The sequence below is a fragment of the Medicago sativa genome, chromosome 2 (genome assembly GCF_051527215.1).
Source record: "Medicago sativa cultivar Bolivia chromosome 2, Bolivia_mono, whole genome shotgun sequence".
Lineage (NCBI taxonomy): Eukaryota > Viridiplantae > Streptophyta > Magnoliopsida > Fabales > Fabaceae > Medicago > Medicago sativa.
This window is the reverse complement of record NC_140750.1, coordinates 75392078-75410694: the sequence shown is the minus strand read 5'-3', so window position 1 is coordinate 75410694 and position 18617 is coordinate 75392078. Positions and strand designations below refer to the sequence as shown.

The 18617-nt window shown below is 32.2% G+C and overlaps 3 protein-coding genes and 1 pseudogene across 4 annotated transcripts; 2 read left to right on the top strand and 2 right to left on the bottom strand.

The window, feature by feature from the left end:
• Positions 1 to 4970: 4970 nt before the first annotated feature.
• Positions 4971 to 6514, top strand: LOC146950754 (NAC transcription factor 29-like; annotated as a pseudogene). The gene is made up of 3 exons (XR_015027689.1): positions 4971 to 5261; positions 5366 to 5659; positions 5762 to 6514. The product of XR_015027689.1 is annotated as an NAC transcription factor 29-like (transcript).
• A 311-nt stretch (positions 6515 to 6825) lies between these two features.
• Positions 6826 to 9107, bottom strand: LOC146950753 (syntaxin-71-like). The gene is made up of 9 exons (XM_085746714.1): positions 8861 to 9107; positions 8273 to 8398; positions 8043 to 8196; positions 7870 to 7955; positions 7648 to 7716; positions 7508 to 7552; positions 7326 to 7388; positions 7167 to 7243; positions 6826 to 7069 (listed from the first exon to the last, which is right to left on the bottom strand). Exons 1-9 carry the CDS (start codon positions 9014 to 9016, stop codon positions 7057 to 7059), a joined length of 789 nt encoding a protein of 262 aa, XP_085602840.1. The 5' UTR covers positions 9017 to 9107; the 3' UTR covers positions 6826 to 7056.
• A 1558-nt stretch (positions 9108 to 10665) lies between these two features.
• LOC146950752 (exosome complex component RRP4 homolog) lies at positions 10666 to 14866 on the top strand. Its single transcript, XM_085746713.1, has 5 exons — positions 10666 to 11109; positions 11201 to 11290; positions 13613 to 13678; positions 13768 to 13836; positions 14130 to 14866. Exons 1-5 carry the CDS (start codon positions 10819 to 10821, stop codon positions 14586 to 14588), a joined length of 975 nt encoding a protein of 324 aa, XP_085602839.1. The 5' UTR covers positions 10666 to 10818; the 3' UTR covers positions 14589 to 14866.
• Positions 14867 to 17812: 2946 nt separating this feature from the next.
• On the bottom strand, positions 17813 to 18510 carry LOC146950751 (Preprotein translocase Sec, Sec61-beta subunit protein). The gene has a single exon (XM_085746712.1). The coding sequence runs from the start codon at positions 18358 to 18360 to the stop codon at positions 18037 to 18039; it is 324 nt and encodes a 107-aa protein (XP_085602838.1). The 5' UTR covers positions 18361 to 18510; the 3' UTR covers positions 17813 to 18036.
• Between the last annotated feature and the right edge of the window lie 107 nt (positions 18511 to 18617).

The following is an 18617-nucleotide window of genomic DNA, read 5'->3' as shown; positions in this document are numbered from 1 at the left end:
ATTATAATAATAGTTGTATGGTCTTGCTAACGATATGCTCTGAGATAATTGGTTAAAGATTTCATAAAAGAAAATTTCATCTTAAAAATAAGCATTATTTGTATTGATATAATAATTATAACAACTTTTTATAAAAAAAACTACTTATTCTGATTTATTAACTAGTGCTCTTAGAACACTCGTTAGGATCCTTCTTAGTTTTGTAATATTTTACATGTAAAAAATAGAGCATGTAAAGACAATAATATTATATAAAGAGGGGTCAAACTAGGTATATATTTAAATTTAGGTTAAAAATACAATACACGTGTGGAGGCAAGTGGGGTCGCTTGACCCCATTGCCCCCACACTAGATCCGTGCCTGAATGATGTTCAAAATTTGTTGGATCATTTGCTATCATGTCACTATTATCGAACCATTGGATCATGGTTCAGGTGTCGAGTACCATATATGAGGGAGTATGTAAAGAGTCTAACATTAAATAAAATAAGATATAAACATAAAATTTATAAGTGGAAATAATAGACGTTGTTGTTGTTGCTGTTGTTGTTGTTGTTGTTGTTGTTGTTATTACAGTATTGGCTCTCACCTTTGATCTTGTCTCTTTTTAATAGTATCATATTGAATTAGATAAAACTTGAACATTAGTCTATAAGTGAAAATAGATTTTACCTTATAAATTTGATTTGTTAGGATAAGATAGGCTAAATGGTAACTCTAAAATGGCATGATCAAAGTTTTTCCCAAAACTTGTTGGTCTCATGTTACCAGACCACTCCGGTCACTCTAGATTTTTAGTCTCGGGTTTGTGGGAGTGTGTTAAGAGTCTCATAATTGATGAGAGAGACTTTAAAATGATTTTACATGCAATGATAGTCTTCACCTTAAAAGCTGGTTTTGTAGGATTGAGTTAGGCTCAACCCAAAATTTAAGATGGTATCAAAGATTAGTTTGGCCATTAACTATCAAGCCATCCATTCATGCGTCATATGTTCAAATTTTGGCGTGATGGGGTGTTTGTTAAGAGTCTCACATGAGATAAAATAAGGTTTATAAGCTGATATAATAATCAACTTAAAACCCTGTTTTATATGGCTATGTTAGGCTCAAACCAAATTCTAATGTGATATCAATTTCTATCGAAGATTTGTTAAGCCTAAAACTCAGTTTTATATGGCTATGTTAAGCTCAAACCCAAATTCTAGCGTTATAATAGTGTCTATCCAAGATTTGTTTGGCCACATACTTAGGTCACTTGAGTCACACACCAGTTGTCCATCCCTGAACATGAGGGGGCATAAACATAAGTTTATAAGTAGGAAAAAAATTCTCACCTTACAAGTCGATTTTGTAGGCATGAGTTAGTACCAAACCAAATTTTAAGATCCCTCATGTTTCTTTTTGCGATTTTTAAATGCATACCAATATAATTATATCAAGTGATGTGATCTATAATAATGTGATAGATCAAAGTTTGAATATCTAAAAGAGGGCTAAATTGTATTTTTTTTGTCCCTTGACTATTTAGGTAGTATCGCTTTAGTCCCTTAATTAAAATTCGATTTATTTTGGTCCCTTAATTTCTCCTCGTTACACATTTTGGTCTTTTCTGTTAGTTTTAATTCAAAAACGTTGGATTTTCTTCATTTTCTTCTAGAATTTTTTTGGGATTCTTGTTGTTGAAGGTTGATGGAGATGATATGAAGATGAAAAAGATGATAAGAAGATGAAGAAAACCTAACGTTTTTGAATTAAAACTAACGGAAAGGACCAAAATGTATAACAGAGAGAAATTAAGGGACCAAAATAAATCGAATTTTAATTAAGGGACCAAAGCGATACTACCTAAATAGTTAAGGGACCAAAAATGCAATTTAGCCCTAAAAGAGTGTTCATATTAAAATAGTAACTTGTCTCAGGTCAACTAAATGTTAAGTGAGTACGTCTTTTTTAAGACAATAATGTAATAGAGTTGGTTTGCTGAGGAAATTATCCACAAATCTTCAAAGGTAGTATATACCTCGCCTTTTTAAAACAAGAAAATGGAGTTAGATCATTCATCACCACCACCGTTCCCAATCTATAGAATTCAAAAAATTTCCAACCTCAAACCCAAGATTCACAATTGTTCATCATTTTCTGACACGAGGGGACTAATTGTGGCTTAGGTCTTCAGATTTTTGAAGAAATTTTGTTGTTGATGTTATTATTATTATTATGTTTTAGAATAAATTGTAATGGTTCTTTTGTTCTTGTTCATGGCATTCTGGGTTTTCCATTCAAGGGGGTATAATTTTTTTATGAAATAAATAATGATAATATAAGTCAGCTTGTCATATATACGAATTAATATGATTCAACAATGACACATCAGCTGTCGTTTGCCACAACATATTTTTTGTAACAAAACCTAACGTTGGGGACTATTTCCAAATGCTTTAGATATTTCAAGGGCTATTTCAAAAAAAAAAAATTATATGTGGACAATAACAATAAAGTGCGTATTTACGAGACCAACAACATATCTAAACCTAAAAAATACTATGAATTAATCTTCTTTCTTGTATTAATTAAGCACATCTTGAAATATATTTCCTCCGTCCCTAATTCTAAGACTTTTTTCAAAATAAAAATATATATCTTATCCTTAAACATAAACCTATGTGCAAATTACTAATTCTTTCTTCTTCTGAACACATCATTAATCGGAGAAGATGAAAAATTGAAGTTAAACATATTAACGTCTACTATTATATTATAGAAAGATCTACATACAAAATAATCACATAATATCCACTGCCCACTTTAATACATGTGAAAAAAGTGCTTATAAAAAAACAGAAGGAGGAGCATCTTGAAATGGCAAACTATACGTTTTTATTTTATGGAGAAAAGACAATTGTGATTTGGAGGACCTGACTGGGGTGTGTAAGTGCTTGGCAGCCAATAATTAGCTTCGGGATGAACGCATGAAATTCCCCTTGCTAGGATCCTAATTATATGATGGTAGAAAAATGACAACATTAATCGATTGGAACTAAGTTTTTCACGTCAACATGAACATGTCAGGTCTATGTATGATTTATTCACGACTTATGCTAGGCAAGTTCCAATCTAATGCAGCTTTCATTGCTTGCCAACAAACTGAAAACCTGGGTTTCATCGGTTTGTTTTTAAGGCTAAAATGTTGGTGCTAAAGTTAATTAAAAGGTACAATTCTTAATTTCCTCTTAATAAATTTTTAAAATATAATATTTAAATTGATTTTTAATTCATTTTCTAAAAGAACTGTTATGAAACCGTCAAATATGGGGCATCATTGTAGAATCTGCCAAATAATATTGTAAGAATAAAAAAAAATGTCACACTCTCATCATGTAAACTGTAGTATAGTTACGTAGTCCCCTCGTAACGTGCATGGACCATGGAGTTTGTGAGGACAATGTTCAAACAAAGAAGTGACCAAGACGGTTGTAACACAACAATTAAGAAATTTGATTATGTCTTTTGTAATAAGACAACAACTCACGTAGTTCTCCGAGGACATGGGTTAAGCGATGAAACCTATGCTATTAGAATCACAAGAGCATATCTAAGGCTTGTGTTGTTGTTATTTGGGGAAAAGAAGGAAAGGAAATTTTAAAAATTTAAAGAACCTGTTAAGAAAACTAATTTAGAAATATTGTGTTGGAAAATAGTGTATTCAAACTTTTAAAAAGTTTATAAATTGTTCTTTACAATGTAAAATTTTTTATTTTTATAATGTGTTCTTTTAGGACATTTGTTAGTATGCTCTTCAGAAAGATATATCAATTATTTTTAAGAGTTTAATTTAATATATTATCAGAGTAATTTAAAAAAAATTATATTGTCGACAAATCACATTCAACTATAAGTAAACTTAAAATAAATATGATAAAAGTCAAACATTTTTAATGAGGTGGACGTTGGGAGCAGCAACATGGGAGTTTCAAGGAGTGTTGAAAGCAAAACATATCAATGTTCCAAGACCACAAAAGAATGAGACGTCACGTATCCACCTAAAACATTACTCCCACTTTTGTATATATTCAACATTTTACGCTCATCAACATCTCAGATCTCCCACTTGAATCTAACTAATACACTCTTAGCTTTTGGGAAACAAGTGCAAATTTAATTACCATATACTTATTCCTTGGAACAAGGATTATCTAACTAAACTCATATATATAAACACACACACTTAATCTTGTGAAAAATGTGCGATTGGAAGGAGAGTCCCTCATTAAAAATGACAAGCCAAAAAATGAACTACGTGAAAATTGATGAATACTTTAGACCTATAATATGATAGCCAAAAAATGAAGAAAAAAATTTGTGAAGTGAATGTAAAAATACCCTTTATAGTCAAACTCAAACAAATCCATTTGAACGCTAGTAGTATCAAAGTCTTGAGAGTACATTATAATTTGGCAAAACAATAAGAAACCCCGGTAGTTTAGTCCAAAAAGACCGAGAGCCAAACACACCACCAGCAAAATTTTGTTTATTCTTTTGCTTTGGCCAACTATATTATTATTTTAGAGTCACTATCAGAGGCTGTTAAATTGCTCTTTTTATTGTGTAATCCAATCAAGCAAAGTAACTTCTTTTCAGTGGTTAATTAGGTAACATTTTTATCTTTTGCACACATTATATACCTTCTACATTACAATTATGAAAGTGACTAAACTAACTTATTATGCTACACAAAATCAATAATTAAACTCAATTATAATCTTTTTTCAAAGCTCAATTTATAGCAGAAAATCACCGTACATTGTGCTAATGAGGTGTTAAGCAGAAAATGTCAATTCATTGAATAAAGCCAAATTGGTTGGTTTCTCTGTTTTCTTCTCTCAAACTTTACATGCAACCAATTTATTCCTCTTTTTTATATCTTCTCCATAATGTTATAGCATCTGCATGGGACTAGAACCATATAAAATGCCAAAAACACTTTACACTCTTATTTAAACCAAGCTAAATAGGTATTACCGGTACTTTTTGATTCCATTGTTCTCTCCTTTAGTCAAAAACAAAGCATAAAATTCTTAGATGGAGGGACAACAAAATGGATCCAAATCAAATTACACTTTTCCACCTGGTTTCAGATTCCATCCTTCTGATGAAGAACTCATAGTTCATTACTTGCAAAACAAAATCAAATCGCGTCCACTTCCAGCGTCGATTATAGCTGAAATTGATCTCTATAAGTATAATCCATGGGAATTACCAAGTATGTTCTTGACTTCTTTCACTCTTCGTATTCTTAGTATATAGTATATACCAAATCTTGTTTATCATAATGAACATGTTTTTCTTTTTCTTGTGATTGTGCAGAGAAGTCTTTGTTTGGTGAGGAAGAATGGTATTTCTTTAGTCCGAGAGACCGAAAGTATCCGAATGGAATAAGGCCAAATAGAACAGCAGCTTCAGGATACTGGAAGGCAACTGGAACTGATAAGCCAATAATTTCTTCATGTGGATCAAAGCATATAGGAGTGAAGAAATCTCTTGTGTTTTATTCAGGTAGACCGTAGACCTCCTAAGGGAGTTAAGACAGATTGGATCATGAATGAGTATAGATTGGTCGACACAACCACGAAATCATTCAAACTCAAAGGTTCCATGCGGGTAAGTTTTCAATTAATAAGCATTTATTCATAGTGAGACTGTGACCCTTTATTCATAGTGCTTGAACTCAATGCAATAATAAGCATTTCTCTGCTTTTACAGCTGGATGACTGGGTATTATGTCGGGTTCGAAATAAAGGCTATTCATTGAAGAATTTATCTGAAAATCAAGAGAATCCTAGTGAACCAAACATACCATTAAACCTACCAAGGGGTGAAGAACGCCCTACAAACGTGAACTTTCAATCTGACATGATCAAAGATTATCAGTTCAAAGACTATCAGATCATAGCCTCTATTCTAGTTGGAGGAGCTATACCTCCAACTGAGAATATGTCGGGTTTGAGCGTTAATGGAAGCAAATGCAACAACATAACTTCAGTTTCTGAAGAAGGTTTCAATAAAGTGAATTCTCAAACTAAAATCCCTTCTTTAGAATGTTACTTCAATCCACTTAAAAGAAAATCTAATGAGGATGATGATCAGTTTGAACATCTCATTTCTTTTAACAGCAAGTTCAACACTGAGAACAAATTAGACAAATCTCCTAGCATCGATTTTCAAAAGCTAAACGAATTTACCTTTACATAAAGATATCAGCAATGATGAAGGCAAGGCACCGACAATAGAATAGTCGACAATCCTTTATTTTACAGTCAGACTTACATGGATATTATACAGCTTATTATGAAGTATAGAAAACTCGGAATTACGATAGGCCTCAAAAGCTCAAGTGAATTACTGTTTTAATTCTTTATATGCTGTAATAGTTATTGCTACCTGTAACATATGATGCTAGATATAGAAGTTTCCATGTATTAATGAAATTCCTTGTATCCTACTTATCGATCATAATTTGTAAATACTATTTCTATTCCTCCAATCCACAGGAGTTGTGTTTTATTTCAATAAAATCGTATTGAAGTAGGAAGGTTATTTGCAATTTATATGTATCGCCTTTAAATAAAAAAAAATTCGGCTTTGAACCAGCATAAATATGTACTTGATAATGTAGGTCTACATGCACATTAAAATTTTCACATTGGACTTGCATATCTTATGTTTCTGTAATTGATTTAAACATAACTGGTATACTGAGTTAAACATGAATGATAAATATCAATCTTCTATGTAATGAAGTACACTTTCATGTAAAGGGAAATAGATAAGAAAGTAAGGTATGAATTGATGTTATTGGAAAGAGAGATGACATGTCCAAGTGACAAGTTGATACTTCAACTAACTAGAGAGTTACATGATGCATTGATAATATGTATGTTGCCATCCTCCAGCAGCCGAAACATTCAAAAATTACACAAAGTCCTCAATTAGTTTAAGGATGCAATATGTCCATAATAACACACAACCGGCACAATACGGAAAAGTTTGAGATCACGTCACCTCAGTGCACTGAAATAAAAATAAGATATTGTTAGCACCAACCATGTTAAATTAAAATTCTTGGTTACCTGGGGTAGGAAATAGCGATATAGGATATAGGACTTACTTGTATAAATACATAACGATTCCAAGAAGAACACATAGTAGAATGATGTCGATGCAGAAATTTCGACTGGACCTCAGCTGAAAAGCAAACAAAATTGCATTTCAATAGAAGCTTGTAAATTTTAACACGAAGGAGAGTGCAATTAATCATGTCAGTTACCTCGGTGAGAGTTTTCTTCAGCCTTAAGTTTGTGTTTCTCAAATCACTCATTGCCTTATCCGCCTGTATAATCAGATCAAGCACAGAGCACCTTGTAATGTATTTACTTATATACTTGCAATATTATTTTGAAAAGTTATTTATTCCAACATAGAAAAAGCGAGATTGAATATATTTTTTACCTTTGCGTCCATTTCATCCATTAAAGGAACTTGACGTTCTATTTCCTGAACATAGTTGAGGAGAAAAGAAAGAGAAAATGATTATCCTCTTAAAATCAAACATTTCCAAATGGAATTACTAGAAAGACAAGATTGATAACCTCATTCATATCAAGGGCTAGATTTTTCAAAGTATCCAATCCTTCTGATATGATATCAAGCCCTTCATCCTGCAGAAACAAAACTTGGAATCATTCATCAATGTAGGTAGATCAGCCATTGGCATATATCATAAAACAAAATAACAATGAAACTCGGGTTCTTTCTGCTTTAGTATAGACTATAGACACACCAAAGTGAAGTAAAGCGGAAATCTTGTTCACCTGTTTGATCTTGCGCATTTCATATTCATTTCGAAACTGATTGGATTCTTCACTTTGATTGAAATAGTCACTGTCAAAAGGTCTCTCTGAGGTTGAAATTTAAGAAGAGAGCACTGTTATTTAATAATTCAAATGTCTCTAAAATGTGTTTGATGTCTGCAAACAGTGATCACCTGGTGAATCGAACTTGATATGCGGATGAGATGAGGTTCCTCCAGTATGACTAGCAGCAGAAGTAATACCATCTGGTATTGCTTGGATTCTCTCTGGCAATGCAAGAACAAGATCGTGTCGAATGGCTATGTCTTCACTTGACAGACCTTTAACCTGTTACTGATAGGATTAGAATTGTAAATACACCCCTCAAACGCTAGAATACATGAATATCATATTTTTCGCATACCTTCTTATTAACCAGCTTGGTAAGCTTGGGAACTTCGTCCATCAATCTCCCCTTGGCTCTACGAACCTCGGCATTCCAAGCCGCAGCAACTGCCCTGTTGGTCTCCTTGGAAGCAGCCTCAGATTTCTACATTGAAACAATTTCAATTAAATTTCAATAAAATTTGTGTTAATTTTATTTGCCAATAGAAAGATAATAGACACTTATATGTGAACAATTTTGTGCATCTTTTGTAAACAATTGAAAATGTCAAAAATTTGTTTTCATTATTTCTATATACACACCATCCCTAGCTTGCATTTAATCTGCTTTCCATCACAATTGTTCACTTTAAAGTCTTACATCTTCTTATTAACAAGTTAAAATCAACACGTATTTTAGAAAATGAAAATAAAAAAACGTGTAGGCCTAACATTTTTCATTTTTGTATCCTACACACCCCAAAGAGAATTTATCTCATAATATCAAAAAGGTTATCACTTTCTTACTTAGTTAACAATTTTTAAGCCAAAAGATACAAAACTTTGTATCATTAAACAAGAAGAAAATAAAGACAAGAAGAAAAATAAAGAGGGAATAGAATAGAACATTGAGAGCTTGTTGAATGGTGGAATCAACAGCGGCGTAGAGACGAGCGAATCCATCATCACCATAGGCGTTGAGTTCACGTTGTTTATCAATGTCGTATTTGTCATATTTTTTGCATATGTCGTCGACACGGAAGAGAATGTCGATGACAGACATTGTTGTTTTGGTTTTTTCTTGTCTTGAGAAAAACAAGGGGAAGGTTAAGGTTGCTGTTTGTTTTTGTTTTTGGTTGTTTACAGTGTTTTGCGGACGCAATGAATAGCATGTTCATATTGCTATTTATACTTTTCTCCTTGACTTTATAACTAACATTGACAACTAACAAATTCTAAGGATACTCACCATTTATTTTCTTTCCATCATGTTTTTTAATCTCATAAAATTCACTTTTTCCTAAAAAATTCTCACACATTTTCAATGGAAGATGAAGATTTCAATGTACTCTCGTATCTCATATAAGATATAAGAAAATTCATTCCCCTAGTCTTCCATATATTTGTCTTCCCTTTCATAGTTTTTTTTTCCTTATTTTTTTTAGTGTTTAAAATATTACTTATAATTGTCCCGTGAGCTTAGCTCAATTGATAGGGACATTGCATAATATATCATTTCTAGTTGTAACAAACGAATGCAAAACTCTTAAAAGTGATTATTTTTTTAAAATAAATGATTTTTTTCTTAAAAAAACCATAACAAATGGGTTCTTAGAAGCGGTTAAGAGCAGCTTATCAAAAAATAGATTTTGGGCCCGTTTGTTTCAGATTTTTTCCAAAAAAAAATCTATTTTTTCCCTTAAAAAAATCACTTTTTTCATTTTTAAGTGTTTGTTTAGGATTTTTAGAAAAATCATTTTATCAAAAAAATCTATTTTGACCCTAAAATGAAAAGCTATTAGGATTAGCTTTTCTCAAAATCTATTTTTTTCAACAACAAGGAGATAACACATGTGCATGTTAGAACTCATTTTTTAAAAAAAATGGATTTTTATGGATAGTAGACAAACACAAATAACTTCAGATTTTTTTTAAAATCTCTAAAAAAAAAATCTCTAGATTCTTTTGACACAAAATCTATTTTTTTTAAAGCTGAAACAAACGCACCCTTTTTTAGAGGAGAGAGAAAATTAAATATCAAAAGATTGAACTAGTTTTGTAACAAAAATCTCTTTTATATAGATGTATCCAAACAAACTAACTTATTTATTTAAAAAAAGTAATTTTTATTGCGAATAAGAGCTCGTTTGTTATAGCTTTAGTTTTAATTACCTAAAAAAAATAGCGTTAGTTTTAAAAAAAAAAATTTAAAAAATAATTATTTTTAAGAGTATTGCATCTAACTATTACAACTTTAAAAAAAAATCATAATCTAAAAAAAATCTAAAAACAACTTCAAATGAGAAGTTGTTATGAGCAACTTCTCAAAAAATAGAATCAAAAGATTTTTTTTATATGAATCAAAAGATTGAATTAATTTTGTAACCAAAAATCGCTTTTATATAGCTGTATCCAAACAAACTAAATTATTTTTTAAAGAAAGTGATTTTTATTAGGGTAAACAACAAACGCAAAATATAATTTATGATTTATCATAAAATCTCTATAAAATATTCTCTAAATTATTTTATGGCAAAATCACTTTTATTTTAATCTGTAACAAACAAACCCTAAACAAACTCAAAATAGATTCTGATTTTTTTAAAATCTCTAAAAAATAATCTTTAAATTATTCAATGTCAAAATTACTTTTATTTTAATCTATAACTAAGATTATTTTGAAATATTAATACAGTCTGGACACTAATTTGAGAGCGAACAAAATTGGTGATTTACTTACTCTTTTTGATCAAAGGGCTCTGTCCGTAAGCTTCAATCGCAAGTCACAAGAACCCTATAAAACTCACTCCTTTCTCAAAACCCCAAAATCCTTACTATTTGATAGGCGAGTCGAGTGTAACAGAGATGAGAAGGATTCAGTTTCAATTGAGTCAAACTCAGAAGATCCGTCTACAGAAGGCACTGGAACATCTCGAATCTCTATCTTCTGATTCTTCTGTGACGGTATCTGATTCCATCCCTATCAACCATGAAGATCGCATACTCAAGGGACATGGAACCGCTGATATCAACGGCGAAGTTGTTGCTACTCTCTGTGGTGTTGTGGAGCGTGTTGACAAGTATGTTTGTGTGCGTGCTTTGCGCTCAAGGTACAAACCCAAGGCTGGTGACATTGTTATAGGGCGTGTCATTGAGGTAAAGTTTTATAGTTACAATTCAACCGTTTTCTGCTTTTGATTTGAAAATGTTTCAATCGAGTAATCTTATTGTTTTTTGTGTTGTGTAGGTTGGTCAGAATCGTTGGAGATTGGATATTAATTGCAGTCAAAATGCTTATATGATGCTTTCTGCTATGAATATGCCCGATGGTCTACAGGTATTTTGCAACTCCCTTTATAGAGATATATTGTTTTGCATTATGTAGTCAGCAAAGTTCTTTGGTTTTATATGGCTCTTTATTTGTGTTTGTTTGAAGAAAAGTTAGAGTCTTTCTAAATAAATAATCGAGGAAAAGTTACAGGATCTTTCTGAATAAATAATCTTTAAGAAATAAGAAACTTTATTATAGTAGATACTAGGTAGTTATGTTTCAAAAATGAAAGAGGTGAAAAATCCAAGAAAAACAGAATAGTTTGCAGATAACAATTTTAACAAATTTTTCACGACTATGTGTAATAGAATATGAAGAATTGATTTGTTTTTTGTTGCTTTTTTGCCATAACATAATATTATTTGAGTGGATGAAATGATGAACAAGAGTCATGTATGTATTTAGTAGTTTTATATAAAATAGTATTTGAGTATAAGCAGTTCATAATGAGTTTTGGATTCGTAGTGAATCGATTCTAGGCTGCAATTGTAGAAGATGGGAACAGTGCCTTGGGACATATTTGGGGATTTTGGGAAGCTCTTAGTTGCAGGGCAAGCTTCCCGATGTTAATGTTGATATCAATGTTGGTAGGATCGCGAGTTACCTTGTGGGATTGCTTGATCCTCCGATACATGAACAACCTTTTGTGGTGATGCACATGATTGCCGAAAAAATAGTAAAAATCTCTAGGATAGTGATGCTTTTTTTCTGCAATCTGGGACTGATTGGGTTTTTGGAGGGAATCAATAGTGTCATATCTTACGGAGGTTAGGGGTCACAACTTGATTTGATGGTCATCAATGTATGTTTTCATGAAGTAGGTAAACTTATTTAGGTGTAACTTTTTATGTACTTTAAATTTTAAAGAAATTAATAGATAAAGATGAGGGTTACAAATGCCAATGGCAAAACAATTATGGTCATCACTTATCAAGTAGTCAAGTCCTTTTGAAATTTTGATCAGCACATAAATAGGTATGGTGCACAAACCATCTTGAGTTTTGAAAGTACTCGATTGGTTTTCTTGACTTTACATACCACCATATCATACATTTGATTTCTTTCCAATTAAGCTTAATAATTTAGAATAAATAGCTTAGCTTGCAGATGACAAGACCGCTACAATCATTGTAGACATAGCTGTTGTTGTTGTTGTTGAAAACTCCCTCCTGTTTGAGCTACTGTTGAGAATACATTTGATTTCTTCCTTTTGCTGTTCTTGTTGCTGCTTCCGTTGAAGAAAATTTTCAATGCTTTTCTTCACCAAGGCTTTGAAGTGAGGCTGAGATAGGTTGAGGCCGAGTTCATTGGAAGCCTACTTTTGAACCTTGGATCATTTAGCCTCATCCATATTTGATTCTGTAAGATCTTCAGAACAGTTTCCTCGATTCTTCCTTCCGTTTCAGCATCTTCCATATTTGTTTCACAACCAACACCTACAGCTGGAAACATGCAGCCCCAGAACAGAATGTAACAACAAATTCACAGCAAGGTCTTATTTTTCTGCACCTCTGATTCACAGTTACGATGTAACAACATTAAGGTGTATCTGAAACCGTCACTTTGTCACGGTTTCAAATACACGTTAACGTTGTTACTTTGTACCTGCGAATCAAAGGTTGAAAAAAAAAATCAAGCACTTGTTGTGAACTTGTTGTCGACAATTTTTTGTGCACTTCGTTCTGTTTTGGGGATGCATATTTACACGCTGTATGTGTTGGTTGTGAAACAAATATGGAAGATGCTGAAACGAAAGGAAGAATCAAGAAAACTTTTCTGAAGGTCTTACAAGAATCAAATATGGACAAGGCTACAGAATCCAAGGTTCGAAAGTAGCCTTACAACGAACTCGGGCCTCAGCCTCACTTCAAAGCCTTGGTGAAGCAAACAGGGAAAACTGTTCTGAAGATCTTATAAGAATCAAATATGGACGAGGCAACAAAATTCAAGATTCACTTTAAAGCTTTTTTTCAACAGCAAGAGTGAGTTTCCAACAACTATGTCTACGATGATTGTGTCTTTTCTTCAACAGGAAGAAAAGAAAACAAGAGGGAATTTCCAACAAGTATGTCTACAATGATTGTGGCAGTCTTGTTATTGCAAGCTTGGCATCAAGGCCTATCCAAGATCTATTGGGAAACCTGCTATTAGGTCATGCTCTAGATATCCAGTCCTGCTTGTGTTGAAGAGTCTCACGTTGGATAAGATATGGCCTGATAATGTGTTTATAAAGTGGGGGCAATCCTCACCTTACCAGCATACTTTGTAAGGTTGAGTTAGTCCCAACCCCAAATTCTAATAGCTTGAAATTGTTCTTTCCATTGCTAGAGGCGAAGGACAGCTTTAGATGAGCTAAATATGCGCTGTATTTTTGAGGAGGAAGATGTCATTTGTGTAAGTGAAATCATGTTTATTAAAATTTACTTACTTTTATTAAGGAAATAACGGTTGACTTGTATCCTAAATTATGTACATGTCCACAGGCCGAAGTAGTTCGTGATTTTCAGCATGACGGCTTATACCTTCAAGCAAGAAGTCAAAAATATGGAAAGGTTTGCAGTCTTGAAAACCCTGTGAAACATAGTTCTTTTATTGACTCGCTTCTTATTCTTTCCCTCAAAAATGGTACTCGGTTATACATAGTAGCCAGTATGAGACAGTACAAATGGAACAACATCCTGTTTGTGATCCAAGCATACAAATTTTGTAGCTATGGTTCTGATAGTAACTTTATGTATGGCTTGTAGCTGTAACTTTGTACTACATTTTGGGTTCTTGAAATTTGTTTAAATTATATTCTTCATTCTTTTACTTCTGTTACTAATGGCTTTCAGTTGTATTGCAGCTTAGTACTGGTCAACTGCTTACAGTCGCACCATATTTAGTGAAGAGACAAAACCAACATTTCCATCATATGGAGCAGTATGGTATTGATTTAATACTTGGCTGTAATGGATTCATATGGGTCGGAGAACATGTTGAAGCCAGAGATGACATGATAGAAGATCAAATAAACCAATCTGATCCACAAGCTTTAATTCCCAATAAAAATTATGTCGGTCTTTGTGAAGAACAAGAGAAAAACTATACTGCTCCAGAGACAAGTGAATACATATGCAGGGCTGCTAATGCTGTTAGAGTATTGTCCACTTTAGGATTCATTTTAACATTGGAAATCATCAAGGGAGTTATTGATCTAAGCCTCTCTGCGAATCTTGATGTACACGACATGCTTGGTTCTGAGTTCTATGTTCTGGTTGCTGAAAAAGAGGCAGAAAGGAGAAGCTCAAATAAAAATCTGTAGATTGTGAAATTGTGGTTAGAAATCTAAGTTATTTGAGGGTGAAAGGAATCATTCTAACTGTAGCAAGTCTTTCTTCAACCTTGTTGATATTTTGTAGGGTGCCACTAAAAGTTTGATGGACTTCTTTTTTTCTGTTAAAGTTCTTGAACCTATAGGAGATGTTTGGATGAGCTGTTTTTCTGACTTGTTTTTCAGGATTTGCACCTAGCAGCTCAATTCTGTATATTCTTTGCTTAATCTTATATTTTTATGAGTAGTCTTTGGATCTTTCCCATAAATGAGTATTGTTTTTTTTCATACTTTTTCTTTCATATTAAAGGCAGACCAATATTTTATGGATCTATTTAAATTGTAGTGGTCTAAGTTGTTTTAATGTTTATCTCAAACTTAACCAATGTGGGTTAAATATAACCTTTTCTTTGAATATGTCATCAACTTTATGTAATAAAAAAAGAATTCATGCTATATAAATTACAAAATTTCTGGGCCAAGTATACACTAGTTTTGTATCCAACTATGGAACTGAGCAACAAGGATTTTAGTATTTTTAGTTGTCGAGTAACAAGTGCTATCCTGCAGTTATGTTCAACCATTGGTTATAGGGTATGCAAGTTACTTTACTAAAAAAATTTTGTCCCTTTTCCACAAAAGTAAGATCATGTAGTTAATAATTTGTAAAAGTCAGAAAATCTCTGTGCTATAAAGTAGAGTGGAATAGAGGATGAATTCCAGGAAGGGTTTAGGAGTCATTCCAAGAGTCTGGAATTCCTGGAAGGCATCAATGGCTGCAGCCTTGAACCATTTTATGACCTTTGTTATCTTTTCTAGTCAGTTATTTTGGCAATGGTGTCTTCATCTCTGCTATAACATCAACATGTTTTTCAAAATAAGACAATAAAAAACATATTTCAAAATCTAAAGGACAAAAACTTATATAGTTCAACTAATATTTTAAAAAACAAACGCAACTAAACAGTTCAAGTGATTGAACCATAAATCTTCTGATTCTTCAATTGGTTTGATTTCAATTACATTGCAGTCGGATTGAATCAGATTAAACATGTTCAACTAAGGTTTAATTGTGGTACCCAAGAGCGCTTAGATGAGATGACACGAGTCTATTCTAACTTAACTAAGGTCTTGGTTCAAATTCAACCTCGGGCACATTGAAATGTTAAAGCTCTTACACACACACACATAAAAAGTTTAATTGTGGTTGATTTAATCATTTCATTTTTTGTATTTATTTATTTGTCATTTGATTCAAGAGAAACTCTTGGGTGGACACAAGGATTTGAACCTTTTATTTGGTCACACACGCATAAAAAGGAAAAAGTAGAAAAAATAACAATTAAATAATCATTAATTTTCAAATGATTTTAACATGTTCACTTTTATGTCCACCCAAGAATTATTCTTGATGAGATTCAACTACAAGCAAACCATTTTAATCATGACTCAATGATGTCACCAGTTTGATCTTTGATACAATTTTTAAATAAAAGATCAAACTAATGATATCACTAAGTCATACCATTAATGAAGGATTTAAATCATTATAAATAAAAATGAAAGATAAATAAAAGAATTTGGGACAAACATAGAGTAATAACATAATTGAAAAAATATAGAATCACCCAAGTCATCATTTAACTAAAGTTCAATGTAGAGAAGTCCGGCTTAACAGAGTTTGGATGCAATATTGTAAGAGGTTCATAAATTGTAAGAGGTTCATAAAGAGCAGATCTATCGTCGAATGCGTGTTAAGGGTGGCCATGATGTTCATTAGTTTTTTTTTTTATTTTTCTATTGTTGATGTAACATTTGGATAATTTAAGTTTTAACTTTATGTTTGGATATGTTGATGTAATATTTGGATAAGTTCTATTTTCAATCAATGTTTAATTTGTGTTGTTAAATATGTTTCCATTTTTATAGGTATCCATTTTAACAACACTGTTTGTTTATGTTCTAAAACAATTCGGATTATATATTCTGAACTGTTTTTATTAATGATTCAGAAAATATAAACCGAAATGTGTCAATATATACCCTACAAATGAGAGGATTGACACATTTCAGATTATATTTTTCAAAATATTACGAAAGTGTTCAAATTGTATTTTCCACTACAAGTTTTAGACAAATCTGAGCAAAGTTCTATCATACGATTAGTTTTTAAAAAAATCAAAAGTCAATTATACGATGAGTTTTTAAAACTCGATTGTTTTGCAACAAAAATATGTCTCCATTGTTCCAGCACAGAAGCTGTGTTGTCAGACATTTTGCGTGGGTGTGTGGGTTGATCCCACGTTTCATCCCCTTCACACTTGGCCTTTGATCAATAAAACACAATTAAAATTAGTAATTTTTATTTAAAAAATTCAAAATTATGTAGTTATAATTTTTAGGGTTAAATATGTTTTTGGTCCCTATAAATATGTCAACTTTTCGTTTTAGTCCCTCTAAAATTTTCCTTCAACCTTTAGTCCCTATAAAATTTTCAATCTTCACTTTTTGTCCCTCTTTTAAAGTAAACTCATATGTAGAATTCATATTTTTTAATAAAATTTTCCAGAAAAATTCAAAATATTATAAGAATCACTCCAAAAAAAAATTAGAATTTTTTAACAAAACATAAATTTAATATGAATTTTTATATTTTTTACGGTTAAAAATTCATATTTAATTTGTGTTTTGTTAAAAAATTATAATTTTTTTTCAGAAAATTGTTTTTGAATATTTTACACATTTCTACACAATTTCATTAAAAAATACATAAATTAAGTTGAAAATAGGGACCGAAAGTAGTGATTGAAAATTTTATAGGGACCAAAAGTTGAAGGAAAATTTTAGAGGGACTAAAACGAAAAGTTGACATATTTATAGGGACCAAAAACATATTTAACCCTAATTTTTATAAGTGTTTTCTTTAAAATTAGAGTAATAAAAATTACAGGACTATGCAAATTAATTTGTGACTAGAAATATACTTTCTGTCAAAACAAAAAGAACCATATTATGATGATTGTCATAGATTAAGATTTTTTATTTTTTGGGTTCAATACAGCATAGATTAAGAAATGTCAGTAAAAAAAACATTTTAAGTAAATAAAAAAGTGTAATAATTTCTAGATACTAGGTGATCGCAGCACCGCCAAATTAATTTTCCATTAATTGAATTTAATTCATAGATTTGATTGGAAACCCAGATCCTCATGCACCATTGCAAAGTCCGTTTTTATACGATCTAAGCTTCTAAAGTAAATTAATTCACATTGATCATTCAACAACACAAAAACGAAACAAAACTAACCAAGCAACTTCAAAACAGTGAAATTAAACAGTTTCTAATTAAAGAACACAAAAAACGAAAACAGAAACGGATCGATCAAGATCCGAAAAGTAAACAAACTCTCAGATCCGGAATTGGATTCGGATCCTCCAATTATACACCAGCACCAGCTTTGTAACGATAAAGCTTCCCGAACACATGAAGCGCGGTGACGAAACCGATGAAGCAGAGACTCATAACCAAAACCACCGTCGGTGAAATCTTCAAACCCGGTGCATCGTCAGTGTAGAATCTCAGCATGTTGCTTCCTCCGCTAGATCCACCTCCAACGCTGGCGGTGCTGTTTCCGGAGGTGAGACGTCGACGACGCATGCCGGCTGTGGCGGCAGCGGAGCCACGTGGTGCAGCGAGTCCGCCTCCTCCTGGACGGGAGGATGTGGAGGTTGATGATTGAGATTGAGATGCGCCTTTAGCCATGATGAGTGGGAGAAGGTGTTAGAGGAAATTGAAGGGGAAAGTGAAAGTGGGTGAAAATAAAGACTTTAGAGGAAGTAGTTAGGATAGGACCAAAGTAAGGGTTGTGACTTACAAATAAGGGAGTACAAAACAAATTTGAATTGGTATGGTTTAGTCAAAATTATTAGTTAGGATTATTCTGTTAGATCTAGATTGTTTGTTTCATGTGGGTGGATCCAGTATCATCCGAACGTACAAATGTAGAGATTAATTGTTTG